At 35.7% G+C, this 26,426-nt stretch overlaps 4 protein-coding genes across 5 annotated transcripts; 3 read left to right on the top strand and 1 right to left on the bottom strand.

The window, feature by feature from the left end:
- Positions 1-9,724: 9,724 nt before the first annotated feature.
- LOC110416800 (RING-H2 finger protein ATL11-like) lies at positions 9,725-11,647 on the top strand. The gene is given in 2 exon segments (XM_021428891.2): positions 9,725-10,413; positions 10,416-11,647. Coding segments are annotated over 2 exon segments (1,251 nt in total). The 5' UTR covers positions 9,725-10,295; the 3' UTR covers positions 11,549-11,647.
- Positions 11,648-16,901: 5,254 nt separating this feature from the next.
- Positions 16,902-19,408, top strand: LOC110416651 (2-oxoglutarate-dependent dioxygenase 19-like). Its single transcript, XM_021428688.1, has 4 exons — positions 16,902-17,174; positions 17,263-17,498; positions 18,245-18,578; positions 18,883-19,408. The coding sequence occupies exons 1-4, from the start codon at positions 16,959-16,961 to the stop codon at positions 19,132-19,134; spliced, it is 1,038 nt and encodes a 345-aa protein (XP_021284363.1). The 5' UTR covers positions 16,902-16,958; the 3' UTR covers positions 19,135-19,408.
- Positions 19,409-19,712: 304 nt separating this feature from the next.
- Positions 19,713-21,178, top strand: LOC110416652 (putative clathrin assembly protein At4g40080). Its single transcript, XM_021428690.2, has one exon. It carries the CDS (start codon positions 19,823-19,825, stop codon positions 20,780-20,782), a length of 960 nt encoding a protein of 319 aa, XP_021284365.1. The 5' UTR covers positions 19,713-19,822; the 3' UTR covers positions 20,783-21,178.
- An 816-nt stretch (positions 21,179-21,994) lies between these two features.
- LOC110416884 (protein DETOXIFICATION 27-like) lies at positions 21,995-26,150 on the bottom strand. 2 transcript variants are annotated; one of them, XM_021429012.2, is made up of 9 exons: positions 25,716-26,150; positions 25,049-25,590; positions 24,887-24,973; positions 24,523-24,579; positions 23,783-24,021; positions 23,574-23,692; positions 23,358-23,447; positions 23,179-23,263; positions 21,995-22,607 (listed from the first exon to the last, which is right to left on the bottom strand). In XM_021429012.2, the coding sequence occupies exons 1-8, from the start codon at positions 26,019-26,021 to the stop codon at positions 23,222-23,224; spliced, it is 1,482 nt and encodes a 493-aa protein (XP_021284687.1). In that variant the 5' UTR covers positions 26,022-26,150; the 3' UTR covers positions 21,995-22,607; positions 23,179-23,221. The 2 variants fall into 2 exon arrangements, with proteins under 2 accessions (XP_021284687.1, XP_021284686.1); XM_021429011.1 differs by lacking the exon at positions 21,995-22,607 and having other exon boundaries at positions 22,632-23,263.
- Between the last annotated feature and the right edge of the window lie 276 nt (positions 26,151-26,426).

Here is a 26,426-nt window from a genome sequence, read left to right as displayed (position 1 = left end):
AAAAAAAAAAAAAACAAAAACAAAACAAAAGCTACAGCATGCTGCACGTGAGATTACATTGCAGACCAGTCGCTGGACCAGAGAGAGATTCTCTATGGCACTTGGGAGAGAGAGAAAGGGAGGACCAAAACTGTTTCACGATAGTCCTCAAAATTAACAACATAGAAAAATTGTAAATAGTGGGTCCAATTCAAGGCATATCTAATTTCGTGAAATGGGTACCATTTTTTTATTTGAAGGAACCAGTCATATCCCTTAGGGTGGCCAAGTAATTAAGTTTTCTAATTGTCCAAATACAACAGAGGTGCCTAATTAGATGCGACTACGGTTTTCATTAGACAATAATGTGGTCGGACACTTGGAGGTTCAATTGAGAAAGATGACGAAAAGCTGATAATAACCCAGAGATTCTGATGAAGATCCATAAGAAAGTACTTAAAGAAAAAGAAAAAGTGGGGATAAAAAAGCCTGAAAAAGAACAGGAAAAACAGGCCTAGTTTTTTTCAGGTGTCTGTAAACTTGGCCAGAGGAATCCATGTCATGTGACCATACAAGGAGCCACTCTGTAATCATCTATTACGAAGACTAATGTGTCTCTCAAGTCCCACCCCGCACCCCTCCTCCTCTCTCTCCTTCCCAAGAAATCTGTACTCTTTTTGCTTTCTTTATTACTTACTTTATTTCACCCAAAAAATCTCAACATTACTCAACCCTTTTGATCACGAGTTGTGTTATGAAGCTACATCTCTAACCCCATCAATTTCACTAAGACATTCTCTAGAGGTTCCTCCCCTCCTTTCTTGGGTTCTCCTCCCATGGTATATCGTTAACACCATACTAATATTCTACTTTCTAATGTCGGAATTTAACTCTTTTTTCTTTTGTACTTTCTTGAATATTAAAAAATAAAAAGGAAGAAAAAATATTAAAATATCCAAACCCAACTGGCATTCTTATGAATGCATCACAAAAGATCTGTTACTTATGAGATTCCTTGAACAATAGGGTAATTAAGAAAACCCAATTTGACTAATTGTTATTTCCTTATCCACTGATTTTCTAGCTTTCGAGATCTCTTTCGAAGAAAACAAATCACAAGGACCTTAATTAATTTAATTGCAATTTGTATTATACAGAAAAAAAGGGTTGCTATCAATTAACTATTTTGAGCTTCATAATACGCAAGCAAGATGCCGTTTCACAGTGAATCTTCCTACTCTTTTGTAGAAATTGATAGTAATATGATTTAATAATTCGTTTCAAATTAATGCATTTGACAAAACCATGACTCCCCGTAGGATCATTTTTTTTTAAAAAATTTTAAAGTGCATTATTTTGATTTTTAATTTAAGCTAAATTTTGTTTTTATGTGAGAAAACTATGATCCAAGCATCAGTTGAAGGAAAACGCGTTTTATGGAAAAATAATAATTTCGTCTACCTAAAAATAGGGTAGCGGTGTTGGATGTTAAGTCATCTCAATTTATAGGCATACTTATACTTTTAATTTGGATTATTTAAAAACCAGAAAGAGACAAAAAAAAATGTTGAATGGGCAATAAAAAGGATATGAAAATGATATTTTCAATAAATAAAAAAATTTGTTTGAGATAGGTGGGAAGGGAAATACCTTAAAACATATAGAATAAATTTTACGTACATCTCTTACTATTTGTCGGTATTGGTAAAATTTTATTTATTTTAATTTTTTTGTAATGTGATTTCAACTTTTTCATTTCGACTTTAATTAGACATGTCACGGAATGAAACTCAATTATAGCCGCATGAGATCGGCACTAAAATGTTGGAGAAGTACTTTTAAATTAAAGTTATTAGCTTAATAGGTATAGTAATTTATTTGGTTTTTCCAATAATTTATGCTGCCATTCGCTGTTGTTTACTGTTACTCCAAGCATTTCTTGTTTTTATTATATCATCGTGTTTGACTTGTAAGTCCCAATAAGGTAACAAATGTGAGGTGAAAATTTGATCGTACATCACCATGTATGTTTTCTCTCTCTCTTTATTTCATTTACTTAACGCAACAAACAATGAAAAAACAAATGAAAGGATAACGTGTTCCAAGATCTGAACTAAGAGAGTCATTGCCCATTTCCCATGAAGCCAAATTAACCCATAGGCCCCTATCCTAGGCCTTTTCCCTACCAATCAAACCGTACAAGGATTCTCATTATTACAACTCATTACCTAAGGAAGCATCAAGATTAATATGGACTTAGCTTTCTTTAATTATCTTCTGGCTTTTGTTTTTTAATTTATTTTCCTTGTTTATCATCAAAAGCATGTGTTTCGAGCGCAAAGGTCGCTACCAAAAATTCTAATGGTGTGAGACATGTCGGCGTTACATACTTACCCAGGCTCCAACATTAATCCAACTGGATTAAATATAATGTTAAACAGTTTAAGCTTTGATCAGATACTGAATTTATTTTAATTGAATGTGTTTAATTAGAGAACTATTACTGGGCTTGTTGACTTGTTCAAGGAACCACGGACCTAACCTGCTTATTGTCGTCTTTTGTTTGCTACGCGCAATCCAGATTCTCCCCTGGCTTGAGTTTCCGTTCCTATATGCAAACAGCCTTGGACTTAGCCCTGCTGTCACCATTTCTTGTCTTCCATGTTGTTGGGAATACGTAGCCTTAAGAGGCTCGGACCATTGTTCAACAACTCTTTCTTGTTTTTTTCTTTCCCCCCTTTCTTTTTGGGCTTTTTGGGTTGGAAAATGTAAAGGCCTCAGCTCGAATTCAAGATTGATTTTAGCCCATTCTAGATATGGGCAGAAGATACATTTCAGGCTCCATCCGTCCAAACTCTAAACTGAAGGTCCCTGCTGCACCTTGACGCATCTGAAAGGCCAAGCGGAACTGCTACACATAACGATGGGGCAAGAATTTTGTGATTGATGAGTGAAAATAAAAAATTTAATATTTATAGAAGTAAATTTATAAAATTTTTTAAAAAATAAAGATAAATTTAAAATTTTAAAATTTTGAGAGACGAGAACCCCTATTAGTCCCTCCCGCCGCCTCTAGCTATAGATACTTTGAAAGTTAAAGGTGAAATGATTAGTAGCTGGGATTTAAAGTGTTGATTTTCATGTTTCATAACTTTACCTTGATGAACATGATTGAAAGAAGGAAAAAGCAATCAAGCTATACCTCTTTTTATTATATATATATATATATTTATGCGTGCTTGAGAGATAAAAAAAGAGAAGAGTCGTCACCGTATTCTTATAGAAAATGGGACAAGGAAAAACGTCACGTTTGCACTTATATGACGCAACAGATAGCAGCGAAATTCAATTAACCTAAAAACACGCAGAGCAATTATTGAGACGAACAAAGATATACACAACGTTGCCGCCAGGAGGCAAATAGAAGAAAACAGATTTTGGAACCTTAAAAAGGTTGCTGTCGTTGTTGTAGATATGTGGTTGGCACATGCAATGTACAGCCTTTTTAACAAATCTTTTCCATGCAATGGGAAAAGCAAATGATAACAACGTAACTCGATTCACACATTAAGTATAAATAAATACGTTAGTGCAGACACATCGAAACTCCTTTCTTTTTTATCTATAATTCTTTGCTTGAAGATTTCTTCTAATGGGAAGCATATTGTCGTCTAAAAGCTTGAATATTATATGCACTTGATTCCAAGACTCTCTTACTTTATATCGTGCTTGTGAAGGAAATTTTGTTAGAAACCTTAGGCATGTCATATCCAACAAAACCATTATATTGATACCCATTTTAATGATCTATATATGTCCCCTTAGTTTGTTAGTTGAGAACAACTTTTTAAGATTGATTAATTAGGTTTAACTTGTTCATTAGTGCATAATAATTAGGAGCTTCCAATAATTGACAATGTATTTCAAGGTTCTAGGCCCCATTCATATATTCTTTTCTTTTCAACATGTAAAAATTACAATCTAATTAACAACTTTTAATATAGATATAATATAACTATTACAATCAGTAGAAAAATCAATGTACAAACCATATAAACCTACAAAACAACATGTAATAGAAGAAAAATCCCAATATAAAATTAGTCTAAATACTTGTGTATGTATGGTAGGATTTGACCTAGAATTCTAATAATTTTAACATCTTCTTATCATTGAAACAAGGCTTCATCGGATCAAATTCACTCTTACACTCATTACAATCATGCTTAATATATATATATATATATATATATATAATTCAAGTTGCCAATCTTTTAATCCATCAAATTCCTTTTCATTCCTCAATAAGTCTGTGGCACAATAATGTGAGTGAAAGATGAAAAGAAAGAAAGCAAAGGACAATCTATGATGCGAGTGGGGAGTCTACATGCATGTCAAGCATTCCATGTTACAACTACCTAATGCCATTGAGGCCAACCTTTCAGACCAAATAAGTCCGGCCAGAGACATGGCAGGGAGTATATATGGAGGAGAGATATATATAGTTAGGGGTAGTGGAATATTAAACCTAGGGTCGGGGGATGAGCTACCTGGCCAAAGCCCGTGGATGTATTGGTTTTGATGTTTGAACTACTATAGTCTATACATGCATTTTGTTGACAACTTACTCAGGCGTGAGCCATTAAGTTGATTGAAAATTCCCTTCTAACTAGTTTTTGTTCTCAATTTTCCTAATTAAGTGGCCCACTAATTAATCCCTCTAATCAGAGATGTGCTTTTGGACTGTAGTAGGCTCCAACTTGATAGTTTTATTTGTCTTTGCCCCAAAGTGAGCAGATTTAAAGATTTCCAGAGAAACACTCAGCCACTCATAAACTATAAATAAATAAATCTTGTTGATTAAAAAATTTTAAAAGGAAAAAAAAAAGGAGGAGGAGCATAACAAAGCCAAAAAGGATTACGTGGCAATACTGTTCAGTTTGTAGTACGTAGAACCCCAAGTAAGAATATGAGATGGGGATGATGATTTCCTGATTCGTCTGATTCAATCTGCACAAGGAACAAATTGGGTTACTGGGAGCCATACAAGTGGTCCAAAGCTCATCCACATGATTCTTGTCAGGGCCCGGCCGCAGCGCGGCGAAACCGCGGCACCCCGAACCACAAAAACAAGGGGCCGCCTCCTGGACCGCCTCACCTTCTTCCATAACCGCGCCACAAAAAAAACATGAGCTCAATCCAATAAATATGTTTTTTTTTCTCTTTAATTTTTGTTCTCAACGTTGTCGATAATTGGACAAAGGAATCATGTTATCTGACGTACTAGGTTCCGTTGTCTGGCACACAGAAAAAGTACGCAGAACTATATTCTAAAAGCTGATCATCAGTCTGATTAATTCTGCTTATAATACTATTCCGTTTTCAATTAGAAATTAGAAATAATAGCTACAGGCCATTTTGTAGTGCTGCTTGCAATTATTTTCTCTTGTTTCTTTGGTACGACTTTGAAATTTCCTGCAATCATATTGTCTTTTCCCTTTGTTTTTATTACCCTTTGCCTATTCTGGGGTGCCTCACCTAAACCAAAAGCCAAAGGTATCAAACTTTCACCTTTGGTGAAAAAGGGCAGTTACAGTTTGTATCCATTTAACTTTACAACAAGACAAGGACAAAATTGAGAATTGGTTCGGACATGTGGTGGTGTTAGCAGATGTCTTTTTTGTATGATTTATGAATCAAATAACCACATGTTCTAACATATGTAGGTATACAAAGGGTGTTTTTGTCTTTTAAAAACGAAGAAGGGACAAAAAGGGTTGCAAGGAAAGTAAATTATATAGTCTGTTGATTTGAGGCTTACCTACATTAATAGAAGTTTAATGTCTAATAATATAATTAAGAAATGAGGGAATCCTTTGTATTTCACTATATTTTTCACATGATGTAACCAATTTCCATATTTTTCCTCCATCCCTTTACCTATCTACTCATTGATTTAGATGGAAATATAATGGAGTTGTTAGACATTTAAATGCAAATGAAAGGAGAATTGGCAAAGGGTTTTTGTGTGATATATTGTTAAATGTCTTAGCTATGTTCTTACTGGGTATCTATCTTAGCTGTGTAAAAGACATCTTTGTTTATATACACACTATCAATTCACTTCCATTCCCATGCATGTATATATTATGTGTATTATAACTAGAAGGGAAAAAAAATTCACTCCTTTATTGGATTCACTTTTGCATATGTGGATAAAACAATGAAGTTTTGCAATAAGATTAATGTGACACTCTTAGCAAAAAGTTATGGATTCATATTGACTGTGTCTTTTAAGTGTTCATATTACCTTCAACTTGTGAAATATTTTTTTAAAAAAAATAAAATTATGAAATTTAATGAATCAAAGTGTTGTAGGTTGGGATGAACCAGGTCACTTAACATCATTGTTTATTAGTTTCAGGAATTTGATGCAATGCAACTATGCAAGCATGTTTCTTCCAAAAGGATATGAGAAAGCGGTAGGAGCAATCTGTTGAAGAACCAAAATGCTTGATCCAAGTCCAACACCACGAAAAGGCTTGTCCTTGTAGCACGTTGTCCAGGAAGAAACGGCCCAAAATTGGCGAGGAAGGAGGAAAGGACAAGGAGGCCTCAAATGTAGTTCATGGGTCCAATTGTGTGTTTCCTATAAGTTACAAGCTGAACCTTCTTCTGGGTTAACTTTGGGCTGGAATATGGGTTCAAGTTGCTATTATCCTGCATGAACATGCACTAAGCGATTATCAATGTTGGATTTCCTTCATTCTAAAATGAAAGCATGCACCAAAGGGATAAATTATTTACTTTGGCGTTAAACTTTTATATCCTTTACAAAACACCACATAAAACCATGGACTATATATGACATATGAGATTATATGCCATGTTACTATCAACTCGGCCAAGCAGAAAAGAACAAATGCCAAGAGTCCAAGGTTGTTTAATTACATATAGACAATATTGTGGATCCTGTCACACAATTTCATCTTCCAAAAATGAAGAAAATCATCTGATCAATCAAGTCTCATTGTCGGTAGGACTTAGGACAAGGAGACGAGGGTGCCACGTTAAACATAAGGTCTTTATTTTCAAAGATTCCCCACCTTTTTTCTCTTCAGTTTGGCATGCACGCTGAGCATGCTTCACGACTGATCATGGAACTCCATGGGGCAAAGGACTTGGTCAACTGGTGACCTCTAAGTTAAAAGAATGGGACAATAATCAGCTCATGCGAAGACTTTGTCAAAATTATTTAGCATTCAATTTGGTATACCAGAAAAATGATAGTACCGATAATCTTTTATTGTTACTCTTGTCCTCACTTGGAATTTAAAGAAGAATTTTTTTTTTTATTATCTGTCTTAATCATACTTACTTTTATTGGACATGTCGAAAATAACAATTTTTTTAATAACGAAGGGGTATAAGTCATTTTTTAATGTATTTACGTATTAAACCAATATATACTTGAGGGGAATTCAATAGTTTAAATTATAAAATTAAAATTTTAATTTAAAAATCTTAAATTCAACCATCAGAAATGAGAGAAATTTATGAGAAGCTCAGCCAATTCAACAATCTAAGCCTTACCTCATTGATAGATGGACGAATAAGTCAATCAAGACTCAAAGCAGGTCCATCAATTTATTTGTTGTATGAATTGGACGGTTTAATATTTAATACAAATATCACTTATCATCTAGAACAATGTCCATGCTTATCAATTTCACATCAAGCTGGCCTTATTCACTACTTTCCTCATCCTTATTGCTTAATTAATTTATTTATTATATTATATTATATTATATTATAGATTGTCGACTAGTTATAGAGCACTGAATTGAAATTACATTCAACTTCAATGAAGCGCATGGGAATATCCTAAAATTCTCTTGTATTTATTAGAAAAAAGTTTCAAAAGTTTTAGAAATTTAATGCCCTGAATCGAGGTTCATAAAAGGAAACTTTTCATTGGTTATCTAATAATCGAACAATTACTATTTGGGTGGTAAGCCATTTCATTTTATATTTATATATATTATTTATGAAAAAATAAATAAATAAATAAATTATTTCTATAATTCATATAGATAACATGGAAAAGTACGAAAAAATAGAAAAAAATAAAAAGGAAGTCATCTTTAATTAACATAGATTTATGTTTTAGTTCTTGTTATTATTGTATACTATACGAAATAGGCATTTGTTATTCTCAAAAATACATTTCTCTTTTCTATTTTTATTTAATTTCCTTTTTTAAAAGAAAAATCAAAAGGTTTAATGGTTTTTTGTTGCTTATTGATTCTTGATTGTTGTTTTACGTATAACTGCAGTGACTTGTGTCTTCTCTGGGGATAAAGCTTTGGAAATATCTTGGACTGTGTTCTTCTTCTTCTTCTTCTTCCCAGTCTTCGCAATAAGAGGCAGTGCCTTTCTCTGTTAGAAAACTAGCTAAGTTTTATGTTTGTGTTGTGAGTAATGGGAAATGGGTTGGTTCTGCTCTCAACTTCTTCCTCATGTTCTAGAATTTTAAGGTTGATGCATTAAGTACAAACAGCAAATTAAATGCTGGGAATTTTATCAGATTGGCGACGTGGTAACTTTGGAGCATGAGCAAATTAAGTTATTCAGTACTGAAGCAGAAAGAGGCAGGTCTGATTAAGGTATGAATACCTAGATGGCGGATATTCCCCCTCCTGGCCTTATCTTTTTATTGTTTTGATGTAGATTGGATAACATTGTTGAACTAAGATTATGAAATGATGGTCTGACTCTGAGGATAATAATTAATTGTTTACTACATATATAGTTTAACAAGTCAAAAGAGAAGGCTTATCCATTAAACAAACCAGTAATTCCTTAGATAATAGGGATTCGTGATGGAAGTCAGTGACTCAATATATAATTGTTAGTAAACACCAGGGAATATATAGTGATTGCCTTCGCTTTAAAATCACTTCTACTATCTGCCATTGAACTAATTACTTTGTGCTGTGATTCACTTTCATGCCCGGAAACCTCCCGGAGAGGTCACATAGTTTCGTAGTTTGACTGGAATAAATTTACCATTTGAAGCCGTAGCAATCAATTACGCTGTTGATCATGAATTCATTTGCAGTATTTGAATTTGCATGGGAAGACACAAGAGACTGAAAATGACTACCATATATTACAAGGCTCGAGCTTTCCTGAGGTGGGGCCTAAACTTGGCTTGAAATTCAATTTCCTTGGCGTCTTTCGTCACTCTTTTTTCCTTTTACTTTCAGTCCTGAATCTTGTGCTTCATTCCCTCATCCTGATTTTTCTTCCAACTTGCGTAGCCAAGTAGTACCAGGAACCTGTCCAGGTTCCACCAAGCCGTTGTAGTGTTGGAAGCATGATTCAATTTTAAAAACGGAAAGAGATTCGTATTTGGATTATGCATATCATGCATGCTTATCCAGAATCAAATATTTCCAACGTTTCGTTAGAATTGAAGATGTAGCTTAAAACTAACGTTACCCACTCTTAGAATATGTGAATTTTCAATTGAAGTGATGCTATGAAAGGAACATGTCAATCCGTACTAGCAGCCAAACAATAAAACCATTGGTTCCAAACACTAACATTCAAGTGTGGAAGTTGTGAATACAGCCATTGGCTATCGGAGAAAATGAAAAACAGCGGGAATTCTTATTCCCCCAAATTGGCCAAATTCCACTAGAAATTTAACTTTATAGGTGAAATCGCAGCGGGGAAGCTTGAAAATTCTTGATACGATCGCATACACGTCGCAGTTGGTAGGAATAGACAAAACGGAATCAGCAAATTTTCCTCGTCTTAACCAAACACAGCTTTCCTAGTGCTTACGTGTCAACATTTTCCACAGGCCCTCTTCATCTACGCAGGAATTTTGTTCCTCTCGTGGGCCACCCTTTCCGATCTCAATGTCAAAGCCCAAAACCACCCATCGAACAACAGATCTCTTTTTGTCTTGTCTAAAGGCCCACGAAATCCTAATTTCGAACACCACGCGCAATTTGCGCGTGGTAACAAGTTTTATTGTCCCTTTTATATCTACCTGTTTCATGAGATACCGTACTTTTCTTTCCTTTTCCCCCCTTTTCTGTATTAGCGCGAAGCATTTTTTTTTTCTTTTCAATTCGGCCTTTTTATTTTTAGCTTTATACTTTGCGTTGCTTTTGAGCAACAAGAAAATCATTAAAACAAAGCTAAATCACAATACTGTTTCGTAAGCTCATGAGCGGCATCATCAGGAGCAGCAGCAGCAACAAAAACAACCCTCCACCCACTGCTGTCTTCTTCACCATCTGATGAATCGAGGAGATCGTAGCCGTTCATTCCTTCGACTTTGCAGGCAGAACCATGGACCCCCATGCATGGCAAGGGCAAACTCAATCCTCTTCTTTCTCTGTTTCTTCTCGTTGTCAACGCGCAAAGCCAAACGATCCCTGCTCCACCGCCACCGTCGAATTCCTACGACCCTAGCGGACCCAAATTCAACCCATCAATGGCGATAGTGATGGTGATTTTAGTGACGGCGTTTTTCTTCATAGGATTTTTTTCTGTTTACATCAGGCAGTGCGCCGAAAGAAGGATGCGTGGCGGGAACTGGGATGCCTCTGTAAATTTCGGGAGGCGCTCGAGGAGGTTGACGCGTGGGCTCGACGCGTCGGTGATCGAGTCTTTCCCGACGTTTCTTTACTCGATGGTCAAAGGACTCAAGATCGGAAATGACACGCTCGAGTGCGCCGTTTGCTTGAACGAGTTTGAAGACGACGAAACTCTGCGTTTGATTCCTAAATGCAGCCACGTGTTTCATCCCGATTGTATCGACGCTTGGCTCTTGTCACATTCCACGTGTCCCGTTTGCCGCGCCAATTTGGCTCCAAAACCCGGTGAGGACATCAGCTGCCCCACGGTCCAAGCATACGGTTCGGAATTAGAGCTCGAAAACCGACCCGACAACAATAATGCCAGAGATGAAATGAGTCGGACCGAGGCTGTTAATCAGAGAAGGGATGTAGAATCTCCCGATGTGAATTTAGTAAATTCAAACACGCCGATAATTCAGAACAGGCCGCCAAGGTCACGGTCGACGGGATGGATGTTGACCCGGTTGTTTCCGCGGTCTCACTCGACGGGTCACTTGCTGGTTCAGCCGGGTGAGAATTGTGAGCGGTTTACGCTAAGGTTACCGGAGGATGTACGGAGCCAGTTGATGAACTCGAATTTTAGCCGTTCTAATAGTTGCGTGGCGTTCCCCAGAGCGAGGAGTTCGAGAAGGGGTTATAGGAGTAGGAGTTTAGGGAGGAATTACGAGAGGTTCGATCGGCCGGATCGGTGGGGTCTCACTATCACTCCTCCGTTTTTTTCTAGAACAGGATCGCTTAGGTCACCAAAACCGGTGGCCGGTACTGGTGGGGATGGTGATGAGGCATTGGCTAATCCGGTGAAGGGTTTGTTTAAATCCATTAAATCGCCGTTTGATCGTCTGTTTATTGGTGGGGAGGCGAACTTGGGTGAACAATCATCGGACAGGCTCCGGCCTGAGAGTCAAGTTTAGTAGTTTTTTGGGTTTTGAGGTTTGACCGACTCAATTTATGTGTACATAAGTGGTTTTTTCCTTCTTATTTTTTTCCCCATTTTCATTTTTAATTTTTTCTTACCTATTTAAATTACAATTTCTTTTGATTTAATCTTGGGCGTTATAGATTGGATATGCTTTATTATAGGAAAAATGCCAGATACTTCATACCCACACTTAGCCGGCTAATGAGCAAAGTGATGTTGTACCGATATATATGTTGAACACTAGCAGCACCATTCAAAAAAGACAGCTTGTCGGCTATAAAGGCCAGAAGGGTTTAAGGTATTTGGATAATTGATTTATTTTTTCTTTTTTTGGAAACATGTTTGATTCCACTTAGGTCAAAAGTTTGTACAAGTGAGTGTTGAGAGGGAATTAGGGACGAATTCACTTTCTACTTTCTGCTGATAAGTGGGGTGCACAAGGATGTATCATTAATCTCTGCTTTTATTATTATTTAAGATTAAATGTCTACTTGATTAATGGCAATAAGTGCTTTAACTTTTCTAGCTTGTTGCCAAAATTCAAATCTGATTTTATTTAGTTATGAAGTAAAAAACAAAGGAGAATATAGAGGGTTTTTTTTTTAATTAAGATAGAAAAAATTCGAATCTTATTTTTAGGTAGAAAATTATAAGTTAATTAATACGTTAAATATTTGAATGTAAAGATAATATAGAGGTTTTTAACGTACAAGTGACAAAATTTGACTTGGTTGAGGTATCTCAGTTCTACGTTGGTAAGCAAAAAAGATACTAATAAAGAAGAAACTGTTGGGACTTGGGGTGACATATTTTTACAAGTATTACACTTTTTCATTTCCTCTGCCTTGGGTTCAAGGCTTTGGCAGCACCTCGTATCCGGGACTTAAAATGGACCATCGAACCGAAACAACTTCTCTAATTGCGTGCAACCAAATACCTACCATTACTTTTATTAGCTTCAAAGCTTTTATTTGACAATATTATTAGTAATTTCTAATTTATCCCTTATTTTTAAACTATCTAACCCATTCGATGAAAATATGAATGGAGTGAAAGATTTACCCTCTTTTTTTTTTCTTTTTTTTTTTCAATTTGTTTTTTGATATTATAAATGGAGTAAAGGGTTTGTTAAAACTCGAAAGGTCCAAGTCCATGATTAAGCCCAAAGAGAACCTATTTGATCGGGCTTCCGAGGTCTAATTACTCACATCTATGTCACAATATGGTATTATATTTTGGGCTGAAAATTTGACCTAGTATTCCTTGTACCAGCTTTTATTTAGACTTCTTGGGAGTTTGCGATACCTGCCTGATGAATCAATAATATATAGTTTATTACATCCATCAAGCACTTTTGGGTCATGAACAAAAATATTTTTTGTATTTAAATTTAACTCAAGTGATAAAAATGAGGTCGGATCTTATAAATACGGATTTTAGACTTCAAAAATCTAATCGTGTGAGTTATTATCTATAACCCCATTGATAACTTTCCCCTTTCTTATATGAATATATATATATATATATATATATATATATTCTGCCTCCGTCACTACTTATATTAATATTTATAAATAAAATTAATTAGGGGAGACTTGAGAGCAAAGTTTTTAATTTCAGTTTTTTAATTAATGTTGTCTCTTGTTGCATGCATACACGTTTTCTTTTAACTTTGTCAACGAATAATAGGAGAATCTTTTTATGACAAAAACATGTCGATAAATGATAACATACCAAGTTAGGTCATAGTTTCTTCCCTTTTTTTTTGTTTAATTAAGTTTGGTTTAATAATCATAATAATACTGGTGATTTAACTTTTGTTGTTTCTAATTGGGTGGTCTTTGTGTATAGAGTTTTTGGAGATTATAGATGTACAAAGGCAGCTCAATATCTTTAAAGGTCTAAAGCCATTAAATATTTAAATGTGACCTTTTATTGAGCAAAAAAAATAAAAATTTAAATGAGGTTTTTTTTATTGAAATTTAAAAAAAATTATCATTAGTTGGAGATCATTAAAAACTACATATTAAGTTCTTTGAAAATAGAAAAAATAATTGAAAATTATTAACATTATGGACATTAAAAAGTGATAAAAAATAAAAATTAATTAAGCATATAATTAGAAGCAGTGAGAGAATATGTAATTTTATTAATTATTTTGACTTATACATAAATGAGGAAGTAAGATAAATAATTGAGAATTAAAAGGAGCTAAAAAGTAAAAGAAAGTGAATATTAAATAGACATGTAATTTAGAAAATATTTTATTAATTATTTTAATTTTTATATATTTAATATAATTAACTATATTATATAAAATTATGGAACCTACAAAATTGTGAGATCTAAGGCAAGGGCATTGCTGGCTTTATGCTAAAATCAGCTCCGTAAATGTAGGATTGTATGTTGATGTGAGTCTTTTGCATGTCTTGTTTATGAGACGTCATCTAATTTTTGTATCTTTATTGTGAATCAATGATATACATAACATATATTTAAAAAAAACATTCATCATAATAGTAATGAGAGGGATAAATCTATAATCCAAAACAAGAATCTATAATTTAAGTACCTTCTTTTCAAAGCCACAATCATAAGGAAATGACACTAATATGACTTATTATTAAGCCTCATACCCCTCTATTGCACAAATACATATATTAAATGGATGAAAAAAAAAGTTCATGTGTAATATGCAATGTTTAGCAATTGAATTTCAACACTACTTTACATGCATGTGGGGAAAAAGAAGATTTTGTCATTGATTAAACTTGTGAAAATGATCCGAAAATGATTGATGAAAAGTAGGTTTTGCATGTTAAAATCAACACCAAAGCTAATTGGCATGGAGAGTCGATAATTTTCTTAGCCTGAGGATTAATTAGCATGGTGACTTTTCGTGAGTTCTCTCATAAGGCAATGCATATACTTAAATAATTATTAAAAAAATTAATTAATAAAGATGTTTAATAACGATATAATATCTAAAAAAAGTTTTTAAACTATTTAAGAATAAATTCTTATTCTTCTATCGCATTTAATCACGTCTCTATACTTTTTTATTGAACCAAATAAATTCATATGATTTATGATTAATTTAGTCGAAATGATGTTTATCATTTTATATCACTTAACGTTAACTTTACGTATTAATTATTATAATGAATGGTGATATAATTATATAATATTTTTTATTTTTTACATTATTAATATGTAAATAGAAAATAATAATTGATGCAACATCTTATATTTCGACCACATAATTCTTTGAAACTTTCTTGGTGATAAAGATATATTTTGTGAAGCTTGGTTGGTGTCTTTCTTGTTTCCCTTTTCGTTTCTTTTTCTTCCTCCCCTCAACCTCGGCTCGAGAAAAGTAACGAACCAGTACTAGTCTTCGTCGTCAATATCATCTCAAAAATCATAGAAATTATTTGTGACAATCATTATTCCAAGTAGGATGTCTTTAAATTAACTAGACAAACATACATAGTACTGCCCCACTTGGACTTGTGATTCGTTTTGGTGATGGAGATTTTTGTAACCCCCTACAAGCGAACACCACGTGTTGTCCTCGATTTCCACGTTGAGCACGAGCAAACAGATGAGACCATACATAAGATTCATTTATTCCCATGAGGAAATTTTCTCTATGGTTTATTGTAAACCACATGTTTCTGAGTTGGTCGGCAAACTTTAGAGCTTGACTTTCGTCTGTGGTAAGACGGTTGTTTTGGAGCTCGAAATTGAGGGAAAAGAGAATAATGTTTTTATTCTATAAAAAAAAAGGAGAAATATCGGTTTTGTCAAAATTTACCACCATGGAAATTGGAAAAGGGCCTAAAAGGGCAATCAGGTTCTTGAAGGGTGCTTGGTTGATAGCTATGTACTTCATCATCTTCCAGTATAGTTTGCCATAAGATTAATAAGTACAACCAAATCCATAGTGATTGATGGGATGTAACTAGATATCTACATACATACATACATATACTCTTAACTAATTTCTTTTCCCTTTAATTAATCATAATGGAAGGATTTATATTGGATAAGGACATGAAATCTCAGCTTCTAAAAGAGAGATCAATTTAAATTATATTAAAATGATCTTAAAAATGTTTTTTTAGACATTCACTTAAAACATGCCACGTCATGTTTTTGTCAAAGGTCTACAACTAATATCTCTAAATATGTTATGTCAACATTAAGTGGTATAAAATAATAAGTGATGTTTTAACTAGTCATAATTAATTAAAAAATTTAATTTAAATTAAAATAAAAATACAAATACTTAACTAAATATAATAAAAAATTAAAAATTACTTAAATTATGTTGATAGTTCAAGAGCTTTTTTAAGAATCATACCTAGTTTATACATATGGCAAAAACGACTGATAAAAGCAAATACATAATTATTTAAAAATGAACAAATAGGTAAAAATGTGATAAGAATTACAATATAGTTAGGTTTTAAATAAAAAAGTAAAATCAGTCCATTAATTAAAAATGAGATATTTTTTTTGGGTTGCTTTGCAACCCACATGCATGAAACATGTGCCCATTGCATTAATTAGCGATAGCACCGCATGTCTCGCACCAAACTCATTTGAATGGTTCCTTTGATAAGTAACCCAGATTTATCTGTACACTTGGAACACTTAACATCTTTAACTTTTGATAACTGCATATCAAAAGTCGCATGACAAGCCAATAGCAGCCACATGCTCAACATATTGAAACCGGCGACAATAAGGTAATTAGTCCATACGTTGACTTAGACATTCTGTCTCTGCAAACGACATGATGCCTTCACAGATTACGTAAGTCAAAAATTTTGTGGTGAATTTCAATTAATTCTATATTTTCGAAACAAGACGATTTTTAAGTTGTTTGATTTGTACCCTTTTTCTTTTTGGAGCAAACACTGGTTTTAGATTTATTATTTTTTTTCTTTTTAGATTTACCCTGACCCATATATATATATATAGAAAAGAAGAGAGAGAGTGTTAATTTTATTCTTCAAACAAAGAAGTTGTCGATAAAGAATATATGCATAGAGTACTGTTCTATCTAAACTACTGATTCACTCGAATTACTTTAATATCAGTAATTATTTTACAAAGAATTCAATGTCATTATTAAATGCTAAAGAAAAAATCATTGCTTACATTGCTTACATGTAGTTACCACGTTACTTTTCATTTTACGAGATAGTAAAGTATGAGATACCTTATCACATCGTCATCAATCTTCTTGTCCCATCTCTCTATGCCCAATGCCCGATAACTTCCTCTATATAAGAAGGCCAATAGCTAGCAGGGAGAGTCGCTCGAAAGCCCTAAACTTCTGAGTTTTCTTTTACGGGCTAGCTTCTTCTATTTTAACTTAGAATATTCTCAAAATGTTTTCTGTAAAACAACTAGTTGAATCAGGTTGTCTCACTTCTCTTCCTCAGAAGTATGTCTTCAAAAATACAGAATCTGATGATTGCATGGTCACAGAACTAGAAGCAATCCCCACCATAGACTTCTCCCTTCTCACATCTGGCAATCCCGATGAGCGGTCCAAAGTCATCAATGAACTCGGCAATGCATGCCAGGAGTGGGGATTCTTCATGGTAAAATGATATATCAGTTCAGTTTACATAGTGTATAATTTTTCTATTGTGGAAAATGTCTTAGTATGGGTATCTAATTAATTTCCAGGTAATAAATCACGGAGTGCCAGAGACGTTAAGAAATGAAATGATAAGGGCAACTGAAGGTTTCTTCGATTTAGCAGGGGAGGAAAAGCGACAGTACACAGGGAAGAAGCTGTTTGATCCGATAAGGTGTGGAACGAGCTTCAATCCGAAGGTGGATAAGGTTCTTCTTTGGAGGGATTACCTCAAGGTTCACGTTCATCCCCATTTCAGTGCTCCTAACAAGCCTTCTGGCTTCGGGTAAAGTTTCAACATCTGAGTGTTGGCTTGACAGCATACCTGCACTCTAATGCATGGGTCATGGATGACCACAACTCCATTTTTATTTTTAAAAGAAGAAATTTAATGAAAAAAAAATCTATGGTTCGGTCGGGCTTCAATACAATCATCGAGCCTTGAAAAACAAGTACAGTTCCAAATAAATATAGGACAGCTACGTAATATAGACACGAGATAAGGTATATATATTAAGCGCTCAGAAGTTATTTCATCAAATTAAATTGATGGTTTGGTAAAAAATTCGACAAAATGACCAATTGGTCACAGCAAAATTTTATATTGATCACGACATAGTACAAGATTTTTTACAAATACTTACTAACCTTATTCTAAATGATACTACCAGTATATCTTAACTGGCATCCACCACACCAAGATTCAATTAGATAAACAAAAAGCCTTGTTCACCAATAGATTCTGACGCCTCATTTTCCATCGTAACTTTGTGAAGGTACGATGTTGTCGGGTTTGGTCCCAGTGGCATGTGGCCACGTTACAAACCATTATTGCCACTCCCGTCTTCTTTGATCTACATGCAAGTTTTGCCAATCCAACATCCAAAAATATTTATCAATTTTTGTGGCAAAAAAAATTATTTATCTGATTAGATACTTAAATTTTTACTTGTTTTCAAACTTCAAAGTATTAATTACTTTGTTTAATGAGTGGTCACTCTTAATGGCGGATGTTTCGCTTGCTTTTAACAGCAAGGTTCTACAAGAATACTGCAAAAGAACTCGAGAAATGGCGAGTGAGCTGCTTAAAGGGATCTCTGAAAGCCTAGGATTGGAAGAAAGCTACATAAATGAGAAAATGGCAGTAGAATCTGCTGACTCCCATCAGCTGCTTGTTGCAAATATGTACCCGCCTTGTCCACAGCCGGAGCTTTCGATGGGTCTACCTCCCCATTCGGATCATGGACTCCTCACCATCCTCATGCAAAATGGGCTTGCAGGCCTTCAAGTAATGCACAATGCCAAGTGGGTTCCCGTCAATCCCCTGCCTAACTCTTTTCTTGTCAACACCGGAGATCATATGGAGGTATGCCTTCCTATATATATATATACCAGAGAAACTTCGGAGTTTATTTTTATTTTTAACCTTTTTGATACTTAAGTTGAGGGAAGGGGAGTTCTCATAGAAACTATACTATATTACAGTAATCCTGTAGTTTTATGTGATGAAGTGAACATGATATACGTTTCCAATTTGAAAAAAGTATACATGATTTGAAAGGGAGAAAGATAACTTTTTTTGGGGAAACCATTAGGTTTGAGAGAGTTATTTTAGGCTGATCATGGTGTTGTTTAACGGATATTATCATTGGCCTGTCTGCCAATTTTAGATACTGACCAACGGGAAGTATAAGAGCGTGGTGCATAGAGCTGTGGTGAATAACAAAGCAACAAGGATATCGATAGGGACAGCACATGGACCTCCTCTTGACACAATTGTAAGCCCCGCAGCAGAGCTGGTGACGGATTTTGTCGGCCAATTCTTCCCGGCCTATCGCGGAATCAAATATAGGGAGTACTTGGAGCTTCAACAAAGTAAAAGTCTCAATGGGAAATCCTGCTTGGACCACCTCCGTATTTGAATAGGATATCCATCCTATTCATTTATAAGAACCTCATTATTGCTCATGTAACATCCTGATCATTGTTCCCATCAAGAAAGATGGATGCATGATTGAAATAATAACGCCGCTAAAATTGAAATTTGAGATTTCAGACTTGAGAGGTCGACTAGCGAGATAGGAATCGTGGCATGAATCTTTTTTCCCATCAAGATGGATATATTAGCAAGCAAAGGGAAAAAAAATGGTGAAGAACTACTTTTTTCGTGATAGTTTTATTCACAATTACGTCATACTCGTGATCATAGACCTAGCCCAGATTGCCATAGTTAATTATATAAACATGCATTAATCGAATTTTCCTAACCTTTTCGCACTTTTTCCAGAGTGTTGAATTAGACATTATGCGGATGTCAAATATTCCTAAACACGGTGAAACCGCTCCATCGCGGGACTTTCCTTTTGGCCAAATTTGTCAAACAATTTCCTTATTGGATAATAACAAGAGCAAAACCGTGAAGTGGAGGATTGACGATAAAAGTATGTAATTATTTTATTTAATTAATCAACGACACCTTTGCGTGTCTATTTTATGTATATATAGTTTGTCATAAATTATCGTCCTTTTAATGAACCTAACGGTCGGTATCTCTTTTCTTCTTCTACACTAGATTTTTTTAGTGCTGTCATCTCTCTGTTTCTGATTTCGATGGTTTGTCAGAAAAAGCTAAGAATTGTGTTAGGAATTCTGAAGGACAAGGCGTCTTTGATCAAAACAAACTTGTCGACGAAGCGCCACAAATCTTCCGTTCGTCGCGTGATTCTACGCGCCACCACCCACAGATTCTACGCCCCACCGACGGATAATCGTATCGCCGCTGTTATTGCCCTTGGCCATGGATCACGCGCCACTGCATGCGCTTGTATCCAAGCTCTCATGGACCGACTGCATCGCACGAGTAATGCGTATGTTGCCCTGAAATGCCTCTACACAATCCATAATATCATAGGGAGAGGGTCGTTTATCTTGAAAGACCAGCTCTCTGTTTATCCTTGCTCTGGGGGTCGAAATTTTCTTAATTTATCGATGTTTCGAGATGATTCCGACCCGGAAATGTGGGAAATGTCAACATGGGTCCGATGGTACGGTGGAGTGTTGGAACTAAATTTGATGGTCTCCGGAGTCCTAGGTTATCACCTTTATTCTTCAAGTGCGAAGAATGACGGTAATAAAAAAGACAAGCTTATGGCTTTGTGGAACTCGGATTTACTAAACGAGTTGGATGTTCTGGTCAATTTCGCGGAACACGTAGGTAACGCACCCCATTCGCTTTACCTGCAACGGAAGAGTTTGGTGTACGAGGTTGTTAGATCGGTCAGTGAAAATTATAGATTAGTCCAACGTGAAATCTCTCTCCGAGTTGCCGAACTCGGACTGAGAATGATGAGTTTGAGCTTTGGCGAGGGCACTCGGTTCCTAAACTCCTTAAACAGGTTCGAGGATTGCAAGGATAGAATATCTGTGCTGTTGGTGAATAGAAACAGGAACGATGACTTGAGGGATTTGGTACAAGAGACCAAGGCAAAACTCGCGGTAATCATGGACGAGAAGAAACAGTGGAAAATGTTGTCGATTACGATGGGTGACGGGACGGGTCGAGCAACTTGACCTGGCTGGTGTCTCCTGGGAGGTGGGTGGTGGGGTTTTGACTGGGTCCCTTCCCCTGTTTTTCGCCGTTAATTACTTTTCCTTGCTGTATATGTTTTTCTTTTTTCTTTTAACATGGTGTACATAATCATTTGAGGTGTAATGGATTCCAATCGATCAATCATTTCTTGTAATGATTTTGCAGCCAGATTGTTAACGAACACTGAAAAAGCTCTCCCTGTTTCTATCGCCATTATTATACCAGCTAGTCCTGTCTACTGGGTTCCAGATACATATATAGTATTGAGATTGATTGGAAGCACCTACAAGTCTCTGTTTTTTTTTATTTTTTGTTGAGATTCATAATAAGCATTAACAGTGGGAATCGATTATGATGAATAAAATGGGAAAATGAAGTTTCAATTTAGCAATCTACCAATAGGAATGAATGGCTATTGCCCATGACAACACATAATTATGTTGATAATGTTGAGAACTTAATATCGTAGAAGTGGGTGTGTTGAGTCCCTTTGTCTTTTTCCTTTTTGTTTTGATCTCTTTTATTTGTGCCTTCGTTCATTGTAGACACTGAACTCTGACCAATAAATAGTACAACCATCCACCAACGAAGCTTTGAGTCGCTGATGCATAAACAATGAGGCAAACAGATCATGGCCCAAACATTCTCCGCAAAGAGTTAGGCACACTAGATCCTCTTGCACTGTTACTAGCTTCTATATATACATATATATATAAACTAAAACTGATTCTTGACAGAAAGTGAGAAGCAAAGATTCTTAAATTAAGATCAAACTGAAACTGATAGTAAGATACTTCTGCGTATAGCTTGATCTCTAGTAAGCAATAGAGTAGTTTACAAAAGTGGCCTTTAGGCACAGAATCGGACTACTAGATGTATTTTTGCTTCTTAAGCTTGTCAGACCATGCACCCTGCTTACTCCATGCAAAGCAGAAAGCCCATTTGCAAGTCATAAGCCCAATCCGGGTTCAGAAAGAAGTTTAATTCCCTATTTAGACTTCCATCGAAACCCAATTAGTAAGTCTTAAGCCCAATCATGTTACTGTATTGGGTCTGCTTATGTGAAACAGACTGAAAATCTCCTGCTCCAATGGGTGCCCCTTTTCCTGTCCCTTCAATAATATTATGTCATGTGTATTCTCGAATCCAAATCCTATGCGCCCAATCAGTGCCCTACTCTGCGTCCCCTCAGTGACAAAGTAACACTTGTTTTCTTTTAATTATTAATTAATACATGTTTGAGTTTAATTTTCTTTTTTTTTTTTTCTCACAAAACGATTGTTCCCCCGTATCAGTAGCAGATATTGCTATATTGCGATATCGCAATTTACTGGTTGATATTACGATGAAAGATACAATTTGATATCGACTGGATCTGTGAGTTAAACCGACAGTAGTAGGCAATTATATCATCGTTCTTCCTTGCTAATCTCCCTTACGACCAGATGCATGAACTGATAATAAAACTGTTTGGAAGAGATAGATAGATGTGGAGAATTAGGATAAGAGAGAAGAAAGAATTTATTTATTTAGGATTTATGAGCAGCAAAACAGAAGAGAGAGGGATTGCTAAGCCTGAGAGTAGAATTTGGGTTTTGCCTTTTTTTGTTTTCCTTCTTTTTGATTACTTTCACGGTAAAATCTGATTTCTTCTTCTGTTATCTTGAGAGCAAAATTTGGGTTTCTGTTGTTTTTCTCACAGCAAAAGAAAATCTTATCTTGCATCGATGACGATAGGAAAAGACAAGTTCATGTTCTTCTTGCCGAAACAAACAAGCATAAAGGTCACCATTTATGAACAATCTGCTGATAGAGGAAGAAAAGAGGAAATAAGAGATAAAAAGATTAAATCTATTAATTAATAATTAAAATGATAGATACATGCCGAAGGAGCACAGAATGGGGCAGGGATTGGGGTAGAGGATTTGGATTCTTGTATTCTCACTAGTAATGATACTAAAACTTGTTTATTTTCAAAACTTTCTTTCTCATTCATAATTTTTTTTCCTTCCTTTCTCTCTCATATTCCTTTTCTCTCCCACAGAAAGATTCCTCTTATTAACCAGTAATGTTTTGTGATAGAGAAAGAGGCAACATAAAAGAGAAGGTAAGGAAAAAAATTAATGAATGGGAAAGAATTGAGTTTTGAAATCAAAGTAGTCTTAGTACCATTATTAGTGAGAGAACACGACACGATATTATCGAAGGGGTAGGAAAAGGGACACCAATGGCGGCAGGAGATTTTCATTCAAGAAAACAATGATCAATGATATGGAAGATATATATTTCTTGGAGTGTGATGTAACAAAATTTCCCATAAATAATTAAAAGCTCCCAAATTCGGAGGGCACTAATAACTGCGCAAGATTTCATCTACCATGAGGGGGACTAGTTCCCTTCAATGTTTGTCCTCTGATTGATCATTCCCCCCACCTCTGTACTCTCTGCTTGGCTGTTTCAGCCTGTAAAATTAATTCCAACAAATGACAAATGAGACAATGTCACTCTTTAAATGAAATAAATACATCAACAATGTTGAGGTACGTCAAGTTCTACCTCCTTTTCCCAGTCGCTTCGCATTGTTAATATGGCCAAAATCACCGTCTGAATAGCAGTTCCCCCAAAGATCATCCCACCCCAAATGCCCTGGTTTTACCACAACAAAGAGGATGTCAACATTTCCAGGGCAATGTAAATAGTTAACATCGATCCCAGATATTTCACTAGGAGCAGATACTTGTATCCAATGGTGAAGGAGGGGATAAGCCTTACCGTAACACCCAAGTGGAAAACCCATCCCATCAAAAATCCAAGTGGGAGTCCAATACTATAATAGCAACCAAGGTTTACGTACGCTACAGTTGATTGCCATCCCGATCCGATTGCCACTCCTGCAACAGTGAAGAAAAGAAAACATGTATCTAAAATTTAGTATTAATCAATTGAATGCTTAGTTGGCCCGTCTTAGGAGGGAAAGTCACCTGATAAAACTGGTTGAACACTATTAAGGAGAATCGTGACGCCTAACAGGTATGAAAGCTTATCAACCTCTTTGAGGACATCAGAACTTGAAGTGAAAATCAATGCCACCTTGTCACGAAAGATGAAGATAAGAACGCAGAAGAAAAGGCCAATGATTGTCGATTGCACCACGGAAACCTTCGTTGCAAATTTGGCTCCTTGGCCATTGCCTGCTCCAAGCTCATTTGCCACCCTTACTCTGCCAATATCAATTACAATTAGTTTTATCAGGTTCATATTTTATTTGTTAAGATCAAAGATTTGTGAGAGAAAGGAGAAATTGGTTTTGGCTAAGTTATATTCCATTATAGATGCTAATTATTTATCCTAGTTTGGTTTGGATTGCCATTCGGATGTTGAGGTCATAGTCATAATGACATTATGAACTTGAAGAATGTATTTGTCCTAGGAAGATATGCAATTCTATCTCTTAGAAGACAAATTCGTTTTTGGTACTCTAACAGAGGTCAAAGTTTCTGCTAGCCCCTTTACCTATTACTATTATCAAACTTAGTCAACAAAGTGAAAGATTAGAGTTTTACAAAGATATGAAAAGATGGTTAGAGAGTCGATTGGAGAATTGACCAAAAGATGAAGGGTTGTCCTTTTGTGACAAATGGTCAAATATTATTAGTGTGCAATACTCTATAATATTAATTACTAGGGTGTACAATTAATGGGATTGAGAATTGTTTCGTACCCTGTAGCAGCCAAGAACGCCATTGGAATCATCATCTCCCATCCATTGATACTCATGCTGCCAAATCATAACAGCCAAAGGACAACTAAGTCCAATTTAGAAGTTGATGAATGAATAGTTTCAGAGAAAATATAACAAAAGGCACGAGAGTCAGAGTTATTTTCTCCAAAATTTTCTGGTTAAAGTAGGGACTTAATCTGATACAATAATACGTAATGTAATTCATCAGTAATTAATATTAGAAAGAATTCCTATTTGTGACTAATCATACTCTCAATTCGACTGAAAAGTACAGAAAAAAAATTGCTATTTATGAAGGTATATTGCATGGGAATCAGGAATTAATTAATGAGTAATGACATACCAGACAGACAAGGCATCCACAGCCAAGGTGGCATTTTGCAGGTACCCAGTCATCAATATCAGTATCCTATAGTACCAATTCTCCAAGCTGCAAAGGAAAAGAACCAGATGAAAGAAATGACTGATTGGTCAAATTAGAAGAATGAAATTTTATTGGATATACCATAGCATGACTCCAGAAGCAGCAGAGAGTTTAAGGAACTCCCAGAGGCCATTAAATGCTTGTATGGAGTAACCTGTCCATGACAAAGGGCAGCCTCCAAGGATAGTGTACGCGTAAAGCCCCAAAACCCCCACCCACCCCGAAATGTCCAGCGCCACGGAGGCACCGATAACTCCCCAATCCAAGACGTTTACGAATAGCCAACTCGTCAACACATTGAACCCCAAGGCAACAAAAGAGACATAGGCTAACACGCTAGTCTTGAGCTGGCTTTGCAAGAACCTTTGCAATGGGAACTGAAACGCGAAGCTAAAGTGCAAAGGGATCATCCAAGCTGCCACGACTCCTGACATCTCCGCCACGTCGTCTGGCTGTCCTAGAAGTTTCAGAAGCGGGGTGGCGAATACGTAGAAGGGCAATAGCAAGAAACAGCAAAGAAATAGAACAATCCATGATCTTTGCATGTATGCCCCTAACATGTGATATTGCTTGGCACCAAAAGCTTGACCGCAAAGCGTTTCTAAAGCACTTGCCATTCCTAGCTGTTGGTCAAAATCCCCACATCACCACCCCCACCCCAAAAAAAAAAATATTAGAGACAAAATGTAAAATGTAAACTGAAAGAATACAATCTTTTGTTGCTTTGAGAGAGGAAGAGATTGATTACTAAGAGGCCAAAATTAAAGCCAACTATGACAGTGTTAGCTATGGAAATGGCAGCGAGCTCAACATCACCAAGGTGGCCTGCAAAGGCTTGGGTGATAATGTTCATGGAGTAGGATGCAACGCGGCTGATGATGGAGGGTCCCACGATGATCCATAGCTTCTGTGTTTCAATCCAAAGCCTTGTAGTCAAGTCCTTTTCTAGTGCCAGATCTTTGATGACCACTTCTTCTTTTGATTCATCCTCTGGTCCTGATTCTGTTAGCAAAGGTAGATGGAACTCGTCCCCGTTCCTATGGATACTGTCCATTAGAGAGAATCTTGGGTTTGTCTAACTCTAACCAAAGGAAGAGATTATAGTAGAATTTAGTTTATTGAACAATATTCCTTCCATACCCTTTTATGAGAGAGAGAGTCATTTAAGAAAATATAGTTAGTGGCGGTGGTGAACACACATACGATACCTTGATATAAGGAAATGTGTATGGATAGCATTGAGACTCCAAAGGAGTAAGGGATTGGCTCCATTGTAGTCGGTACAAATAAGGAAGATGGTCAATTCTTGGCTTGCCCAATTAGGTGGGAAAAGTTTGATGAATTTGTATTGGACATTTTCTAATAAAGGATATGATTTTATATCAAAATAAAAGGAAAAATTATGATGGTTGGAAATTAAAATAAAAAAAGGTTATATTTGTTGAAAATAAAAATAAAT

The sequence above is a fragment of the Theobroma umbraticum genome, unplaced genomic scaffold, assembly GCF_002168275.2.
Source record: "Theobroma umbraticum cultivar Fairchild unplaced genomic scaffold, ASM216827v3 scaffold_51.0, whole genome shotgun sequence".
Lineage (NCBI taxonomy): Eukaryota > Viridiplantae > Streptophyta > Magnoliopsida > Malvales > Malvaceae > Theobroma > Theobroma umbraticum.
This window is presented reverse-complemented; position numbering and strand designations above follow the sequence as displayed.

Bases quoted from the DNA above. Each gene is read 5' to 3' on its own strand.
- LOC110416651 (XM_021428688.1), top strand. From the start codon at position 16,959: ATGTTTTCTGTAAAACAACTAGTTGAATCAGGTTGTCTCACTTCTCTT. The intron at 17,175-17,262 runs GTAAAATGATAT...ATTAATTTCCAG, and splicing joins AGGAGTGGGGATTCTTCATG to GTAATAAATCACGGAGTGCC. The intron at 17,499-18,244 runs GTAAAGTTTCAA...TGCTTTTAACAG, and splicing joins AACAAGCCTTCTGGCTTCGG to CAAGGTTCTACAAGAATACT.
- LOC110416652 (XM_021428690.2), top strand. From the start codon at position 19,823: ATGGTTTGTCAGAAAAAGCTAAGAATTGTGTTAGGAATTCTGAAGGAC.
- LOC110416884 (XM_021429012.2), bottom strand. From the start codon at position 26,021: ATGGACAGTATCCATAGGAACGGGGACGAGTTCCATCTACCTTTGCTA. The intron at 24,580-24,886 runs GTATGTCATTAC...ATGATTTGGCAG, and splicing joins GTGGATGCCTTGTCTGTCTG to CATGAGTATCAATGGATGGG. The intron at 23,693-23,782 runs GTGACTTTCCCT...TCACTGTTGCAG, and splicing joins TGTTCAACCAGTTTTATCAG to GAGTGGCAATCGGATCGGGA.